This window comes from Myotis yumanensis, unplaced genomic scaffold (genome assembly GCF_028538775.1).
Source record: "Myotis yumanensis isolate MYYU_CA2020_CCGP unplaced genomic scaffold, mMyoYum1.0.hap1 SCAF_12, whole genome shotgun sequence".
NCBI lineage: Eukaryota > Metazoa > Chordata > Mammalia > Chiroptera > Vespertilionidae > Myotis > Myotis yumanensis.
This window is the reverse complement of record NW_027223763.1, coordinates 318,560-337,124: the sequence shown is the minus strand read 5'-3', so window position 1 is coordinate 337,124 and position 18,565 is coordinate 318,560. Positions and strand designations below refer to the sequence as shown.

The window sequence follows — 18,565 nt, the reverse complement described above, 5'->3', positions numbered from 1 at the left end:
GTGCTCAGGGGCCTCCTGGGAAGGCGGGCACCAGATCTCCCAACAAAAGTGGGTGAACAGCCCTGGCTGGTGTGGGTCAGTGGATAGAGCGTCGGCCTGCGGATTGAAGGGTTCTGGGTTCGATTCCCGGTCAGGGCACAGGCCCGGGTTGCAGGCTCGGTCCCCCGGTGTGGGGTGTGCAGGAGCGGCCGACCAATGGTTCTCTCTCACCATTGATGTTTCTATCTCTCTCTCCCTCTCCCTTCCTCTCTGAAATCAATAATATATATGTATCTATTGTAAAAAGCAAACCTTGAAAAGTGGTTGAACAGGGTCGAGCATTTCAAGGGGCCAAGGTCTAGGAGAGGCACCAGCCCAGTGCCTGCCCCGACCCAGGCCCAGAGGACTCGCCCAGGTCCCAACAGGAGCAGGCCTGCTCCCCATCCGCACCCCCTGAGCCCCGGGCTGTCCTCTTCATCGGGGCCTGTGTCTGACTCCTCACCTCAAAACCTCTGACCCCGCTCCAGACAGCCCTGCCGTCTGCCCCGCCCCGGACAGAGCCTCCCCTTCCACTGGGCCCTCCCCCGAGTCTGCCGGACACGCAGTCCCAGGAGCTCTGTGCCGTCCACGCCGCCTCCGTCCCTCCCCAGCCTGGACGCCGTCCGCCCCCAGAGCTCAGGCCCCTGTCCCTGCCGGACTGGATGCCCGGTGAGCCCTGTGCTGGGCCGTCCCGTGTGTGTCCGTGAGCGTCCGGCGGTGTGTGCCCGTGGAGGTCATGCCGCACGGTCAGGGGCCTGCCACGCCATCGTGAGCGACGTGAGCGTGGGAGTAAGCGCTCACCTTGGGCTGCGTCTGCTTCTGAAGGAAACGGCTTGTAGCCATAGCTTTACAGCCAGTTCTGCTTGGAGATTATGTTTGACCAAATGCCCTGCGTTGCTCATTATTTCCCACTGTCCCTCCCTCGCAAAGATCTCTTCTGTGCACGTTCTGTCCAACTTTTCAAACGCTCGAGGGAAAAGGGCGCATCCTTTCCCGGGCGCTGCCTGCAGACGCGGGAGGGGGCCGCGCAGCCCCACCCACCACCCCCAACAGCTCCTGCCCAGCGTGGAGCCGTGGACCGTGGGCCCAGCGTGGAGCCGTGGACCATGAGCCCAGGGGGCTCAGACCCCTGCAGGCCTCAGCACGCTGTCCTCTGTCCCCCCAGGAGGCAGGGGAGGGGGCAGGGCATCACCCCTTTTCTGTGGGTGAAGAAACTGGGGTTCCTGGCGGAAGAACCAAGACTAAACCGGCCCAAAGACCCCCCGGTAGGGCTCTTCCCCAACCCTGAGAGCAGCCAGGGAATCTAATGTGCCACATGCATGTGCGTGCGTGTGTGTGCACGTGTGTGCGCGTGTGTGTGCGCACATGTGCGCGCGTGTGTGCATGTGCGTGTGCGTGCAAGTGCGTGCGTGCGTGCGCGCGTGCGCATGTGTGTGCACGCGCGTGCGTGTGTGCGTGTGTGCGTATGTGTGCACGCGTGTGCATGTGTGCACATGTGTGCATGTGTGTGAGTGTGTGTGCGTGTGTGCGCGCGTGTGTGCACACATGTGGGGGGCACAGCACCCAGGAACCATCCACATTGTGTCACTGAGCCCTGCCTGGCAACCCCTACACACGGACAGAAAGGTCAGGGGCCACCTCCCAGCCCTCGGGTGTCTGCAAAGAGCCGGGCAGAGGGCCTCGCAGGCGCACAGGGGAGCCGGCCCCGCGACCCCCTCGCCCCCCCGCCGCCTCGGGCCCCGCCTGAAGCAGGTTGAGTTTTTTTGCCAGAGAACAAATCACTCTCTGACAATAATTGGGAAGAGACACTTAATTATGAGGCCATGAGAGGAGACGGCACAATTGTTAATTTTAAATTGTGAAGCCCAGTCCTGAAGGCCAAGCAGGGAGCAGCCTGGAGGTGGGGCTCCAGGCACCAGGCCTGGGGGCTCCCGGTGGGGGTGGGGGTGGGGGTGGGGGCTAGACCTCCCCCTGCTCCAGCCAAGGGCCTGGGAGACGGGCGCAGAGCCAGCTGTGGTCTGGGCTGCAGGGAACTCTGGCGCCCCCCCACCCCCGCCCTTGCCCTGCCCCGGCCCCAGGGTCTGACGGGGTCTGACTGAGCCAGGACCTCAGGCCCAAGGGGCCAGCCCAGGGGTGCTGATGCCCTTCCTGAAGGGACTGGTGACCCCCAACAGCGGTGGCGTCTCGGGCACAGCCCCGTGCTGACCTCGAGAGGTGGCCTGGCCCCCAGGCTCGGAGGCACTGCTCCCTCCTGGGGCTCCTCAGTGCTCCCCAATGCTCCAGCCACCTGGCTCTGATTCCTCCAAAGCTGCCCGCCAGCGCCGAGGGGGTGGGAGGGTGTCCCGATCCCTCCTGGGCCCCGGGGCCTGCAGAGTCAGGGGGCGGGGGGGGAGAGGCTGGGACAGGTGGGGGCGCTTGGGGACAGCCTCCCAGCCGCTCAGGGCCTCTAGGAGCCTGCGCCAGCCGGCAGCTTGTGCGAGGCCTGGGAGCCAAGCTGGTGGAGGCACTTGGCAGGCGGCGGCAGGAGCGGGAAGGGGTGTTTGCCGACTGCAGGCGACAGCTTCCCGGCTGAAACCCCGTTACACAGAAGTGAGCAGAGAAGAGAGCAGCGGTGGGAGCTCCCCTCCCTCGCCCTCTGCCTGGGGCGCCCTCCCCTCCCTCCCCCACTTCTGGGACGGTCAGCGCTGGGCCCTGGGACAGATCAGGGGTCAGGCCGTGACCCCCCTGAGGGGTTTCTTCCCAACCCGCCCGCCCAGGCGGTTGCCAGGCTGGGTTGCACTGGGCACCCTCGCCTGCGAAGAAATGTGGGCAAACGCTTCTTGGCCCCGTGTCTGCCCCGCACTGCTCTCTACGGAAGCCCCATCTCGCTGTAGGTGGTGCCCGCTGCCCCCCTCTCTCCCACAGAGGGAGGGCCGGGTGCCTCCGTCTCCCCGAGTGAGCCGCCCCCCCCCCCCCCCCGTGCCTGTGGGAGTACAGTGAGGGCACCTCAGGAGAACCCAGGAGCTCCAGGGGGCTGGGGGTGGGTGGCTCCAGTGTGGGGAGGGCATGGAGGGGGCGGTGGAGGGAGAGGAGGCTGCCTTCCTCCTGGCCGCACTCGGTGTCCTCATCCACAAGCTGGGCCGGCAGCCGCCCGGAGGAAGCCATGGCCTCGGCCAGGATGGCCCTGCAGTGAGGGCCCCGGACGGGGAAGGTCCCGCCAGGCTGAGCTGGGAGCCCGCCTCGCCCCTCCGAGCGCTCACACAAAAGCCGTTCCAGGAATGCGGAGGGGATTGGACCTCACACGTGAGGAGTCATCGGTGGGTCCCTAATTTCCATACAGTAACTGTCTTATTAAGTCTAAATTTAATGTGCGTTTAGAATCCTTAATTTAACGTGTTACTGCACCACCATCTGCTCCGCTCTCTGAACACAAATGCACGGAGCACGTGACTCGGCAGCGGAGACGCGGCCGGGACGACGCCCACAGCTGTCCGCCTGGGCTGCCCAAGCCCAGAGCCGGGCAGGGGGCCGAGGGGGAGGGGGCCCCTCTCCGGCCGGCGCAGAGCGGTGCTGGCTCCGGGGCCCGTCCTTGCCCAGGGGTCCCTCAGCGCCCACTTGGCCCCTGACCACAGCCCACAGCTCCACGGACCCTCTGCCGCCTCCCGCACCCGAGATGGCCAGGGTGCCCCACGCATCATTGTGGTGCCTGGGGGCCCCCCATGCTCCCACCCTGGGCCCTGGACACAGAGCCGGGGACAGCAACTCGGCTTCTCGCAGGGGCCAGGCCCACGCAGGGAGCCCTCCCCACCCCAGGGCCCGGCCCAGGCTCTGCCGGAGGGACCAGGGGGAGGAGGCAGCAGAGAGGAGAGCCAACCTGTGTGTGCCCGTGAGGCCTGAGGGTCCAGACTCACCACATTCCTGCTCCCAGCACGGAGGACGGAGCCCCCCCGCAGCCTCGAGGTGGGATTTGCTCTCCATTGTAGAAGAGGAGACTGGGTTCAGAGTGGCCCAGGGTCCTCCCCTTCACAGGGCTTGTCTCCACCTACCTCCTTACCTCTCAGTCATTGGCTGCGGCTGCCGACCCAGCTTTCCTGGATTCCGGGTACAGAACCACCTGCTGTGTGTTTGCCGGCAGAGCAGGGCCCACCTGGCCCGCATTCGCCAGCTGTGCTCTATGCACCGCGCACCAGCTGTGCACGGCCCGCCCAGGCCCCCAAATCCCGGGGGCGGCACCTGTATGACCCCATTCTATGGAGGAGAAAACTGGGGCCCAGAGGAGCTCAGCACGCGTCAAGGCCACGCCGGGAGTAATGGCGGAGTCCGCGGGGTGCTGTGGGGGTGGTCTGGCTCCTCCCTCCTTGAGCCCCGGCCCCTGGAGCCCCTCCCGCAGGCATCTCCTCAGAAAGTTTCCGTGTTGTGCTCTGCGGAGCCGGCTTCTGCGGGGATCCGCCCGGTTCGCACGGTGATGACTGCTCTCTAACCAGATTGGTTTCCATTCCAGCGAGGCCTGCAGCCGCCTCTGCTCCAGGAAGGCCCTGCGAGCCCAGAGCACAATCACCCGGCTGAGCCGCAGGCACCGCCGACTGGATGCAGCTGGACGGCCGAGCTCTCGCCCTGATCACGTCTGTACCCAGCAGGGGCCTCCAGCGGGGCCTGGGGGGCCGGCTCATCTGTGCGTTTGGGCAGCAGGTCCCTGAGGTCTGCTTTGCCCCAGCCGCCTGGCAGCCAACCTGCTCTGCCCAGAGCCCCTCTACCCCATGTGGACGTTGGGAGGGGTCCCGCCTGGGTGCCCCACTTGGACCCAGGGCAGGGTCATTCCCCCGGGGTGGACGGGGCTGAAGCAGGGCACTGAGTTGGTGGAGAGACAGGCCCAGCACCTGCACCCCACTCCTCTCTGCAGCCCCAGGACCGTGCAGCCCAGCCCTGAGCCTGAGGGACCCCTTCCTGCCCCGCAGTGCTTCCGGATTGGGGGTCCCCATCCCGCCCTGGCCCATGGCCCGACGGTGGAGAGCGGGGCCTTCATTCTCACCCCACGAGGCGGGCGAGGAGGGGGGCCGCCATGCCAAGGCCCGGAGGGAGGACAAAGGGCTCTGGGTCCTGCTGACTCAGCACCTCCTCCCAGAGCAGCACGAAGGGCTGGGGGAGGGGAGCCCGGGGCTCGAGGACGAGGGCCAGGGCAGGTTCTGAAGCTTCAGCCAGTGTCTGCGGAGGCTGCAGGGGCGGGGAGCTTGGAGCACCGGGCAGGGGCCGCTCCGCTCCCAGACCCAGGAGGCCTGGGTTCTGCCCAAGACACCCCACATCCCCGCCCCCCCCCCATCACACTGTGGGCCTCAGCTGCCCTGACCGCAGAGGGGCCGAGCTTGCCCGGTGGGGACGTGTGAGGGGCCTTCCTGATTGTCCATGGCCCAGAGGCTGGTGTCTCCACGGGCCCAGGGGGTGACCCGGAACCCGCCCCGTCCACCGGCTTCGAGGCCTGAGGGGAGGGCTTGCACCTGGCTGAGTGGATGCGGGGGGGGCCTGGGGGGGCAGGGAACTGGCGGGGGGGGGGGGCAGGCTTCCTGGGCCTCCTGGGGGAGGGGTGGCTCAGGGCGGCCCCAGACCAGCACCCGTTGATGCAGAGTCCCCTCTCGGTGGCGAGAGGCCCTTCTTGTGACCATGTCCATCCATTTGAGAGCTGTGCCTGCTCCATGCTCCCAGGGGACCCCTCACCTGGGGGGAGCCCCACAGAGCAGGGCCACAGAGCCTGCCCCCGAAACAAGCAGCTATGAACCCCAGCTCGCAGACCGGGAGCTGCGAGGCCCGAGAAAGGGGGGGGAGACTAGGTGGGGGTGGCCCCTCTGGACCAGACCCCCCGGGACAGAGGGAGTGAGGCCCTGCCGGCAGGTGTCCACTGTGGGAGGCAAATGCAGGGCCAGCGACCACACCCACCGAACACCCTATGCCAGGCGTGGCCGCCAGGGCCCAGGGGGAGCTCGGGCAGACCCCGTGGCTCCAGCAGAGGAGAGGGCCCAGGCCTGAACCCCAGAACCCCATCCCGCCTGCAGGGGACACTTCCTCAGCAGCTGGGCGGTGGAGTCCCCGCCTGGCTCCAGGGCTCCCAGGGCCAGGTGACCTGCTCGCCCACCTGCAGTTCCCCCTTGGTCCACCCGGGGGCAGGCCTGACCCAGCAGGAGGTTGGGCATGGGAGGCGGGCAGGTGAGCCAGGTGAGGTGGCTCTTCCAGTTTGCAGACAAGAAAATGAGCCCCAGCCACTGTGGCTCAGTGGATAGAGTGTTGGCCTGTGGACTGAAGGGTCCTGGGTTCGGTTCCGGCCAGGGGCACATACCTTGGTTTGAGGCTCCTCCCCAGCCCAGGCTCTGGTGGGGGTTCGTGCATGAGGCAACCAATCGGTGTGTTTCTCTCACATCGATGTTTCTCTGTCTTTCCCTCTCGCTTCCACTCTCCCCAAAAGTCAATGGAAAATATTCTCAGGTGAGGATTTTAAAAAAGGAAGAAAGGAGGCCCTCACCCAGGCCATGACCCCAGGCCATCCTGCCCAGCAGCCCCTCCCCCAGGAGACATGGGGGGAAAGGAGAGGGGCCAGGTGTGGACAGTGAGCCTCCCCTCCCCGGGGCTCCCGGGGCCTGAGGGCAGCCCAGGGCAGCGGTCACTCTGCCCCTAGCAGCCCAGCCCCCTCCCTGGCTTCTCAATATCTCCCCTCAACCCACCCGTCCAAGCAAAGCCCAGGCCAGGCGGGTTCGAACTGACTTTATTATTCTGTAAATGTGAACTTTACAAAGCGCTTTACAATGACCAGTCACGTCCTTCTGTCTGTCTGTAACGAACGTCCACTCTACGGAGCGGCTCTGAGCACACCAGGAGCCCTGCTGGGTGGTCGCCGGCGGGCGTGTCTGTGGGTTGAGTTATTGGTACAGCGTCAGCCACGGCTAAGAAGCGACAGCCCGGAGCCGGCGCAGCGAGAACCAAGGTTTCCTCCTTCTTAAAAAAAAAAAAAAAAAAGCGAGCGTCTGAGGCCGAGGGCGGGCGCGGTGGTGCCTCGTGCAGCCGCCTCCTCCGGCACAGCGTGCGTGTTTGGTTACTGGGTGTTAACAGTCGAGAGCGGCGGCATCCCACCCCCCACACCGGCCTCACCACCGCCGGCTCCTGTGAAAGTCTTTGCCCCAAACATCCCGTCCGGAGGATGAAGGGTCTGTTTGCACCCAGTGTCATCCAAAGATTCAAGTCAAAAATATTTATACGATTTTACACTTAGTTCTTTTTTTTTTCTGCTAAAAATAGTATTGCGAGTTTTGGCTTCTGTGGACATAAAAATTACAGTCATGTGCAAAACGCGAACAAGGAAGCGACTGATCAGAATTTGAGCAGGTGGTCCAATCGAATCTTTAGATTCTGCATAATTTTCCTTTTCAGGTTTTTTCCCCAAAGAAACACAACAAACAAACAAACAACCCAAAACCTTTGCCACGTTAGAAACAGCGTGCACAGCCCTCGCGGTCTCGGTCCCCGGTGCCATGTGGGGTGCCGTGTGGAGGCGGCCGGTGCCGGGTCCGGCAGCAGCAGTTAGAGCTCAGGGCACCTGCACCCCCCGTTCTGCGGGGGTGGGGGGGTTACTGCGGCCGAGGCAACAGGCTTTCTCCCAGTTTTCGGGTGGTTTGTGGGTAATCGGCCTTTCCCTATGGCAAGATATTGCCATAAAAATCACCCGTCAGCCACTGCCGGGGAGGCCGGCCCTGGACCAATCCTGCCACCCGCCGGGGACAGGCCAGGGCCGCACCCCGGAGTCCCCCCCGGGGACCCCAGCCTCCCCTCCCGTCTCCCTCCCAGCTCTCAACACAAACACAGAAGGAACCTTCCTGGAGGAGAAGCACACCAGGCTCAGGAGCCCTGCCCGGTCGCCCGCCCGCAGGGTCACCCGCCTGCGTCCACAGTCAGGGCAAGTAAGACAACAGGATCCAATGCACAGTTAGTGACCACAGAGAACTCTGGCCGAGGCCAGACACAGTGCAGAACACAAGACAGAATTCAAGTACCGAGGCAGCCGGCCGGCGGCCCCACCGCGCTCACAGTATCCGTCCCATGGCCGGTCCCTCCCGAGGGACCCAGGGGCCTTTGCACCCCACCGCCCCAGGCGCCTCCTGCAGGAGGGTGGGGCGCGGCCGGACCCCAGGCCCGCGGCCGCCGCCCCAGCGACACACACCAGTGTCGGGTCCTCCTCGAGGTGCCGCGGGGACTCGCGCTCCGACAGGCTGCGTGGCAGGTGCGTGTCGCTAACAGTCAAGCTCGGGGTGAAGGCGCAGCTTCTCACAGGTACTGAGTGGCTTGTCTCTCCGTCTACAGGGCGGGGGTCAGGGTCAGCCGACAGGACAGGAATGAGTCGCCGTGTAAACAGGAGGGGAGGCAGGTGTGGGCACAGGGAAAGGATTGAAGGTGCTAAGGCACTCTGGAAGGCCCCGCGAGCCAGGCCGTGCCCCCAGGGACGCTCGGGGCGGGGCGCCAGCACATACAATCATCAGCCACGCCCGCCGGCCAACGCTCTGGACCCACGTCCGCCGCGGGACACTTAGTGCAAAACGCTCGGCCTGGCCGCCCGGGGCCGGGAGAGCTCAGACCCATTCACATTGAATGATTCAAGTTCCACCTGCACGGGCCTTCCTCACCCAGAACAACAAAGCAGACGGACGACAGACAATTCAGGGGCAGAGGTCACGGACATTGTGCTGGCCTGAGCCGCGGCCAGGCCTTCTCTGTGTGGCCACCGCCAGCCAGTGCACCCTCCCTTCCTGGCCCTGGGCGGGCGGCCGTGCCCCCTCTGGGGTGGAGGAGAGAGAGGGAGACAGAGGGAGCCCTCGGGCCGCAGCCGGGACAGTGGGCCCGAGGGTCCCCAGGGAGGGTCAAATTAAAGTGCAAATTTGGGTGGGGAGCAAACCCAGGACACTCCAGCGGGGAGATGGGGGGGGTCAGCCTCACCCACCACCACCTGCAGGGCCGAGTCCACCTGAGGTGCTGAGGGTGCGGCCTCCTCTCCGTTCCAGGACTCAAGCCTGGTCCCTCATGGGCTGGGCAGGTGGGGGGGCGGGGTGCAGAGGCCAGGTGGCTGGTCTGAAGCCCCCAGAGCCACAGCCCCTTTAGGTGCAGGACCCTGGGCAGGGACAGTGGTGGAGGGACTGAGCTCAGCTCCGGGTGGCTGCCCCCCAGGCCTCCACCCCCCAGGTGCCCACCCCTTCCGGAAGCTGTCAGATCTCTCTGGAGGCCAGGCACACATGTGGCAGGGCTGGGGGCTGGGGGGCTTCGTGCAGCCTGGGAAGGAGCTCCCCCCACCCCAGGCTGCCCCACCCTGGGACCCCGTGTGGCCCAGCGTTGGGGGGGCCTTGGCTTTGTGGGTCCTGAGTCACACAGGATGGAGGGGCCGGGGAGGCGGAGCCGGGACAGGGCACCTGGCAATGCTGCCGGGACCTGGGAGGAAGGCAGCCCTGGACCAGGACACGGAGGCCTGGCGAGCGGCCGCAGGGGCCCTGTTCCTTCCCCCAAACCAGCAACTAAATTGCGGAGGGAACGTCGCAGCCTCAAGCACACCGACGCCCTGGGCCCCTCCTCGCCGCCCTCCCCGTGCCTCTGAGCCTCCGCACCTGCTGTCCGGGCGCCCTGCCACCTGCCTGGCTCGGCCCGTGCTCAACGCCCACCCCCCGCAGCCTCAGCGTGGGGCACCCCCAAGGGTCGGAGCACAGCACGGGGGCCCCACGCTGCCCCAGCCTAGCTCCTGCCTCACCAAGCTGGCCCCCCACCTGCAGGCTGGCCCCCGAGTGGCCTCCCCCTCAGCACACACTCTGGCTGCCCGTCCAGGGGCCACCTGCCCCAGCAGGAGGTGAGCAAACCCTGGCCTGGGAGGGGACACGGTGTACAGAGGACCCGCCCCCAAGCCACAGTGGACGGGGCAGGGACACCCCGTCCTCCCTCATTGTTTGCTCTTCTAGGTCTGAAAGTTCCCAAGTCGTGTCTGGAAGAGCTGACTTCAGACCCCCCCACTCACACAGAATCCTAACACGGCCGAGGGCCGGGCACCCGGGGGGGGGGGTGCAGCCCCACAGGCCAGCAGGCAGCCGGGCAGGAGCCAGAGGGGCCCAGGTGCGACAGGGAGGGCATTGGGGCGAGCACAGGTCCAGCCAGGAGCCCCTTCTCCTCTCCCGGGACAGCAAGGCCCATCACGGCTCGTCACCCTCCCACACGCACTCGGACCAGGCCGGCCTGACCCCGTCGCAGGAAGAAGGGAACACAAGGAGTCTGGCCCTTGGGGCCCAGCCCCGGCCGTGGCCGCAGAGGGGTGGGCGGGTCCCTGGCAGAGGGGCAGGAAGGGGTGGGGCTCAGGCGGGTCCCTCTGAGAAGGGGGTGAAGCTACACGTGGAGACCGACCTCGCGTATCAAGGGGCCGGCCGTGCGGGCGGCAGCCGGTGGCCTACTTGCTTAGTGTCCCGAATGCATCTGTCTCCTTCATGAACCTTAAATACAAGCAGAATAGAAATCACATTGTTTTCAGGCAACAGCCGATCAGTAGGTGAGTGGCTCGATCACATTGGTTTGTATTAGTAACGCATGCAAGCAGCTCGGGCCGTCCGGTCCCGGTGCAGCCTCTACAGAGTCCCCGCGTAGGCGCCGTCTGGCCTCCGGGCCGCGGGCGTCGGGGGCCGGGAGCCAGGGCCGCCCTGCTCGAAGGGCTGCGGGGGGCTCTGGCCGTCGGGGGGCAGCGGCTCGGGCGCGGCCACCTCCTGGATGACGGAGCCGGCCCCCTCGGCCTCCTCTCCGGCCTCGAAGGGGGGGTTGGCCGGGGCGCCCAGGTCGACGCTCACGGCGTCAGTTCTCAGGGCCACGATGGCGGCCGCGTCGCCCCGCCGCTCCGCGTACAGCCGCTGCTCGAACACCTGCGCGGCCGCGGCCGGGAACTCGGGGTCCAGGGCCACGCCGGCGGAGGAGCCCATGACCGTGCGGTACATCTCCACGCCCTCGGGCAGCATGGACTTGATCTTGGGCAGCCAGCGCTTCCGGACGCGGCGGGCGTTGGTGCACATGTCCGCCGCGATCACGTTCATCTCGCTCTCCTTGAAGCTGGGCGCGAAGTTCTGGCAGTACACTGGGGGGACGGGGGGGATGGACGTGAGGGGCTGCCCTCACTGGGGGGACGGGGGGCGGGCGTGAGGGGCTGCCCTCAATGGGGGGACGGGGGGGACGGGCGTGAGGGGCTGCCCTCACTGGGGGGACGGGGGGGCGGGCATGAGGGGCTGCCCTCACTGGGGGGACGGGGGGATGGATGGGCGTGAGGGGCTGCCTCACTGGGGGGACGGGGGGATGGACAGGCGTGAGGGGCTGCCCTCACTGGGGGGACGGGGGGATAGACGGGCCTGAGGGGCTGCCCTCACTGGGGGGACGGGGGGATGGACAGGCGTGAGGGGCTGCCCTCACTGGGGGGACGGGGGGATAGACGGGCCTGAGGGGCTGCCCTCACTGGGGGGACGGGGGGATGGACGGGCGTGAGGGGCTGCCCTCACTGGGGGGACGGGGGGATGGACGGGCCTGAGGGGCTGCCCTTACTGGGGGGACGGGGGGGATGGGGGACGGGCCTGAGGGGCTGCCCTCACTGGGGGGACGGGGACGGGCGTGAGGGGCTGCCTCACTGGGGGGATGGGGGGACAGGAATGAGGGGCTGCTGCTCTCGGACTCCCAGCCGCCGCCTCTGCAGCGGCCGCACCCACACTCTACCGACTGCCCAGGCCCCTTTGCTCTGAAACAGATGCTGTTTAAGCAGGAAACGGTGACAGTGACCTGCGCCCACGGCCACAGGAGGACGCTGGCGTGTGGCCGGCCCGGGCGCTCCTCCCAGACGGGGTGCGGGGGTGCGGGCGGCGGCCGCACGCGTGGCCGGGCTCCACCCCCTGCGCCCGGGAGTGGGAGGCAGAGCCGCCGAGCGGATGGCAAAGACTCAAAGCAACTCCCGTGTCAGGAAAGGTTTGTTCAAAAGGGAAACTCGGACCCACGTCACGTGTCAAACGTCCCGCAGCTGCTCTCGTCACACCTGGGGACCCGGCTCCCGGGAGCCGTCCTTCCTCCTCCCCGACCCCAACCGACCCGGGGCCGCCCCTCCGGAGCCCCGTGCCCGCAGGCCCCGGCCCTTACGTTTCACAGCGTTGAGGACCCGGCTGTCCAGCGGCTTGCGGCTGGGGTCGCTGGTGGACGAGCGGATGCCGGTGCCACAGCTGTTGGCCAGCGTGTTCCTGGCAGAGGGAGGGAGGAGGCCCTGAGGCTGGGCAGCTCGAGACACCTGGCCTCCCCAGGGGCTGCGCTCACCCCCAGGAGTGGGGTACGGTGGGGGGAGCAGCCCTGGGGGGAGGAGGCGGCTCCGCACTTTGGGAGGTCCCCGCCCCCCCCCCGCCCCCCACCCCTCCCTGATCCTCCCTGATCCTCCCTGTGCTCGGTGCTCAGGGTGAGGTCAGGAAGGCGGGGCCTGGAGGAGAGAGGCTGGTGGCTCCGGGCGAAGTGGAGCTTCCGGGCGGGAGCACCTACCTGTCAAAGAAGGTGGCGAGCAGCCTGCGCAGCAGCACCTTGTGCTTCACGCCCGCGCACAGGTGGCAGTTCATGAGCTGGCCTCGCGTGATGCAGACGCCCGAGCCTGCGCCAGACACACAGTGAGGCCGCCGCCCGGCACAGCGGGGGATGGGGGGGAGGATGAGGGTTGGGGGCAGGCAGTGGGGGCCTCCTGAGCTGTGAGCAGGACCTGCCCAGGCCTGGTGCCCCCAAGGCCCTGAGGCCCTGTCACCTGGGAGGCAGCCTCGTGACTCCTCAAGGGCGGTCCCTGGCTACCCTCCCAGCCTCGAGGGAACTCCCTGGCTTGGCCCCGAGGTGGGTGGGGGCAGAGGACCCTGGAAGGGCTGCATGTCACCAGCGAGGGCGCCATGCCATCAGCATCGTCTTCCCCGAATAGCCCGACGGCCTAAGAGCAAATCCCCCTGAAAAGATAAATACTGCCCGGCCGGCCTGGCTCGGGGTGAGTGTCGATCTAGGAACCAGGAGGTTCTGGGTTCGGTTCCGATCAGGGCACAGGCCCTGGTTGTGGGCTTGGTCCCCAATGGGGGGCGTGCAGGAGGCAGCCGATCCATGATTCTCTCTCATCATGGATGTTTCTCTCTCTCTCTCCCTCTCCCTTCCTCTCTGAAATCAATAAAAAAATAAAAGATAAATACTCTGACAAAGACACAGCCCTGATGGGCTTCTGACTGGCTCAGAGCCCCGGACCTCACCCTGCAGACATGGCAAGGGGCACTCTGGGGGTCGGGGGGCACGCTGGGGGTAAGGGGGCACTCTGGGGGTCGGGGGCCACTCTGAGGGTCGGGGGGCACTCTGGGGGTCGAGGGGCACGCTGGGGGTCGGGGGTCTGGGTGGCGGATCCAAACTGTGTTCCACTTGGTTCTCTCCGACCTAACTTGCACCACCATCATGGCTGCCGCCCCTGCCAATCAGAAGCCAGCCCAGCCCAGGAGATTCAATTAAAATGCTCAGTTAATGCATCGGACTAACCCCCCTCAATGGCACATTCTTCCGAAAGGAAATTAGAGGAAGCAGAAGACGCTCTATCTTTCCTTTTGACGGATGACAATGAGGGCACTGTTCCTGGCTCTGAAGGAAGTGGTCAGCGGCATCGGCACCCACGGGCCGGGGGGCGCCTCACCTGCCACCAGCTCCAGCTTCTCGCCAGGGTCGCCCTCCGAGTAGAGCTTGGGGTGGCAGCGGTACCCGATCTGGCTGATGAGGCTGGCGGGCAGGGCCACCAGGTCACGGCGGATGAGGACACAGGAGCGGCTCTCCAGTGGCACTGGCTCGGGCTTCTCTGGCACTGTGGGCACAGAACCCGCGGTCAGGGGGCCCCAGGAGCAGCCCGGGCAGGGACGGAGGGCGGAGGAGCTGCCCTGCCCGCCCAGGCCTGGCGGACCCCTGCCGTCTGCAGGGAGGACCAGAATAAACAAGTGGGTGGAGGAAGGCAGGTGAGGGATGCCCGCCGTGGCCGTGTGCCCAGAATAAGCTGCTGAGGCCCAGGGGGCTCCTGGGAGCATCGGCCAGCAGAGGCTCAGGCAGGGCCCACAGGAGGGGGCACCGCCCGGAGGCTGCACCATCCAAACCTGGCGAGAGGCGGCTCCACCGTGTCTGCTAAGCACTTGCCAGCCAGAATGACAGGCGGGCAGATGCGGCAGCTGCGAATGTTCCTGACAAGCCACACGGGGGAGGGAGTGGGGTGCAGTCAGGGATCCCTGAGCTACAGTGGGGGGATGGTGGCGGGTGGGGGCTCAAGGAGGCAGGTCTACAGGGCACTTGCTGGGCACCCACTACGCCCACTGCTGCCCCAGGGCCAGGAGACGAGGGGGGAGGGCCAGGCAGGGTGGTACCAACACTGAACACAGAGGGCCCAGCCCCACCAGGTCTGGAGCTGCCCCAAATCCCCACCCAGGGGCCCCAGGCCACTGCTCCCCCCGTGCCCTTGGCTCAGACCCTTTGTAGGGAGGCACCGGCCAGTCCAGCTGCGGCCCAATTCCAGGAGGAGAGAGGGGATCCCCCCAGTTAGCAGACCTGGGCCCACACAGAGGAGGGCGGAGTTGGGGGGCATTCCCCACGAGGCATGTGGGGGGGACACAGCGGGTTGGTAGGGATCAGCCGAGAGCGATAGAGAATCTTCCAAACCTGGAATCCCCCGGGCACTTGGGGCGCAGGAAAACCCCACGGCATTTACAACAATTCCGCCCCCCCTCCCCCCGCAGCCGCAGGGACGGCGCAGCGGACAGGCAGCCTGGCGCCCACAGCGTTTACAGAGCCCTGGGTCTGCTGCTCCGTCCTGCGCTTTCTCTAAACAGCACGCCTTGTGCCCGGCCGTCCCCAGCGCAGCCCCCAAGAGCCAGAGACCAGATCCAGAGCAGGCGAGTGCTCTGCTCGATGCCTGCTGGGCACGTGCCAGGGCCACGCCAGCTAAAAATACCCGGCCCCCAGGGGGCGCATCTGGAGAGGCGCTCCGATTCCTCCCGCTGCAACTGGGTTCTGGAAACGGGGAGCTTGTGCCCAGGTGGTGACGGGCGGCCGTGTCCCTGTGGCCTCTGGGTGGGTGGCGAGGGGGGGGCCGCCTCTGGTGGGCGGGGGTGTGGCCGCTGCAGATACTCCGCCCAGGACACCGAGGTCCCCAGAGCAGGGGCCCACTGGCCTCCTGCCACCCAGGACCAGCTCCTGAGCCCTCACCACCCACGGCCCCACTTCAGCCAGCAGCCACGGGGCCCCCCGGGGTGTGGGCTCCAAACATGGGGCCCAGGACACGGGCGGGAGGACCTGAGAGGCAGTGAGCTGTCCTCGGAGGTGAGTGGTTGCTCTCGGGGTGGGAGGTGGGTCCCGGCGGGACCAGCAGCAGCCGCCTCACGAGCCGGCAAACAGTCACACGGCCACGAAAACGCAGGTGTGGTCATGGGACACCTGGGTGGCCCGGAAGGTCCCCGTGTGCCTTGGGCCCTGCTGTCCGGCCTCGGTGACCCTGTGACCTGCTGCGTCGGCCAGTGAGGAAGACAGGACCTGGGGCAGCATCCTGAGGAGGACAGTCCTGTGGATCCCACTCGGACGAGGCCCCTGGAGGACTCAGATCCACAGACACAGGAAGTGGACGGTGGGGGGCGGCGGGGGAGGGTGGGGGAGGCGTGAGTGTCCAATGGGGCAGTTTGTTTGGGACGATGAGAAAGTCCGGAGATGGTGGCGGCTGCACAGCTTGGAGGTGCCCAATGCCGCTGAGCCGTGTGCTCAGAAGGGTAGGAAGGCCCGGCCGGCCTGGCTCCGTGGCTGAGCCCTGGACTATGAACCAGGAGGTCACAGGGCGATTCCCAGTCAGGGCACAAGCCTGGGCTTCAGGCTCGGTCCCCAGTGCGGGGCGTGCTGAGGGCAGCCAATCAGTGATTCTCGTCATTGGTTTCTATCTCCCTCTCCCTTCCTCTCTCAAATCAATAAAAATCTATTTCTAAAATATGAGCAGGACGCCCTGGCCGGTGGCTCAGTTGGTTGGAGCGTCGTCCCGAACGTCAAAAGGCTGTGGGTTCAATTCCCCGTCAGGGCACAAACCTGGGTTGATCCTTGGTCGGGGCGAGTACAGGAGGCAATTGATGCTTCTCTCTCACATCAATGTTTCTCTCTCTCTCTCTCTCTCTCTCCCCTAAAAAAACAAAACAAAACAATAAAAACATATTCTCGGGTAAGAATTAAAAAAAAGGTACGGTGGTCCCTGTGGTGTGTATTTTACCAAAACAAGGAAAAACACGTTCAGCGTGTCTGGGGAGCCACCAGGTGAGACCCGCAGCCCCCCCTTTGGAGCCGGGCAGGGACGGGGAAGGGGTGCCCCCTCCATTGAAGTATATGCCTCTTGTTGAAATGGCAGAAGTAGAAGCTGACCCCCTAGTCCAGCGGTTCTCAACCTGTGGGTCACGACCCTTTCCCAGGGGTCGCCTAAGACCATCCTGCGTATCAGATATTTACATGACGATTCATAACAGCAGCAACATGACAGTGATGAAGCAGCAACGACAATAATTGTATGGTTGGGTCACCACATGAGGAACTGTATTTAAAGGGCCGGAAGGTTGAGAACCGCTGCCCTCGTCCTTAATTACATAGAAAAATACAACGTGAAACCGGGCGGAGGGAAAGGTGCTGACTCACACCAGGCGGAGGCAGTTCGTGGCCCAGAAACAGGGCCACGCGAACACGCCTGGCGGATCCGTGACAGGCACACACGGCTCTCCACGGAGGGGAGCGCCCGGTCACACAGAGACGCCCGGTCTCCGCCTCCCCTCGCACGACAACCATCGTAGACCTGAGCCTAAGACACAAAATGGTAAACTCCTCGAAGGAAACAGACAATCTCTGTGATCTTGGGTTCAGCTAAAAGCGCAGACATGGCTAAAGGCACCCCCAGACAGCACTGATGGCTACACGGCTGATCACAATGACCAGCTCCTGTCGGGACGGACGGAAAGCCAGCTGGGTGTGGGCTGGAGGAGGGACTCGCCAGTCACAGGTCTCACCTCACAGAGGACTCTCAGAACTCAACGGTAAGAAAAGGAGCAGCCCAGGTTTAAAGACGAGCCCAAGACCTGCCCAGCTGGTGTGGCTCAGTGGTTGAGCGTCAACCTCTGAACCAGGAGGTCGCTGGATCGATTCCTGGTCAGGGCACGTGCCTGGGTTGCAGGCTCGACCCCTAGGAGAGGGCGTGCAGGAGGCAAGAGGCAGCGGATCGATGACTCTTTCGCTAAAAATCAATGAAAACGTATTTTTTTAAAAAGATGCGGTGGGAGTCTACTCTGCGACCACAGGGCACTCAGCGTAGAAGTCAGGGCCAGAGACAGAGACGCCACCCACGTGAGGGTGACACCCGGCGGCCCTGAGACGCACCCCCTTCGAGGACGCTACAACGCGGGACAAAACGCACTCAGAGCCAACGAAATACGGTCTGTCGGGTAGAAGCTAACAACGTCGGGCAGGGAAGGCCCGGAAGGAAGGAAACAGAACCAAAGGCCTGTGTACAAACACCAGCTACCCGCCCGCCGCCCCCCCTCCCGCTGAGACAGACGGCGCCACGGCAGGTGCCCGGGTCCCCCCGCTTGGGAGGTACAGGTGCAGCTGCTGGGACGACACAGGGTGGGGGCCGTCAGACCCAGGGCGCATGCTGCAGAACCGGCCGTGCCGCCCGGAGGTGGACAGCCCCACACGCGAACGTCGTAAAGGACCTCGAAACCCAAGGAAAGAGCACATTGAGCTCAAAGAAAGAAGCAAAGTGAAATGACAGCACGTGGAAGTGTATGCCAGAGAGCAAACAACCCAGGGGCTGGTTCTCGGGCAGGACTGGGGTGATGGGGACCCTGGCAAGTCTCCGTGAGGAAAAGGGGGGGCGGGGAAGACGCAAACCCCACCATACGGCGCCACCGAGTCTGTGACCAGGTCAGCGCGTCCACCGTGACGGCCACGGGCAGGCCTGCAGGCGCTTTGGCCACATCGGCTTCTGCTGCACATCCTTGTTTGCTTTTACTTAAATATAAATATAAATACAAATATAAATATAAATATAAATATAAATATAAATATATATATAGATTTCTGAGAGGAAGGGAGAGAGAGAAAGACAGAAACATCAATGATGAGAATCACTGATCAGCTGCCTCCTGCACGCCCCACACTGGGGATCAAGCCCGAAACCCGGGCCTGTGCCCTGACCAGGACTTGAACCCTGAGCCCCTGGTTCATAGGTTGCCGGCCGGGCTGAACTCGTGATTATGAAACGTGCAAATGCTCAGCTCTGAGCACTAAACAGGGCACCCCAGCAGCAGTAAGCAAACTGCACAGAGATCCTGACTCCTCAGCATCCTACCCCCCCGCCCCGCCCCCCGCTACCAGAGCTGGGGACAGGAGGTCTGCACCGGGACTACTTTGTTGAATTTGAAACACATTTTAGAATAGAAGCCTCTATATTAACACAAAGTAAATAATAGAGACAAATGAAGGAATTTAAAAAAGT

At 65.0% G+C, this 18,565-nt stretch overlaps 1 protein-coding gene across 7 annotated transcripts in view; it reads right to left on the bottom strand.

Moving 5' to 3' along the window:
- Window positions 1-6,728: 6,728 nt before the first annotated feature.
- Window positions 6,729-18,565, bottom strand: part of NACC2 (NACC family member 2) — a 58,032-nt gene continuing 46,195 nt past the window's right edge. For all 7 annotated transcript variants that reach the window (XM_070430194.1, XM_070430191.1, XM_070430197.1 and 4 more), the window contains 4 exons: window positions 13,709-13,873; window positions 12,547-12,652; window positions 12,160-12,257; window positions 6,729-11,119 (listed from right to left, as the gene is read on the bottom strand). In XM_070430194.1, coding sequence (XP_070286295.1) covers window positions 10,623-11,119; window positions 12,160-12,257; window positions 12,547-12,652; window positions 13,709-13,873 — 866 coding nt within the window. In that variant the 3' untranslated portion in view covers window positions 6,729-10,622. The remainder of the gene's footprint in view (window positions 11,120-12,159; window positions 12,258-12,546; window positions 12,653-13,708; window positions 13,874-18,565) is intronic.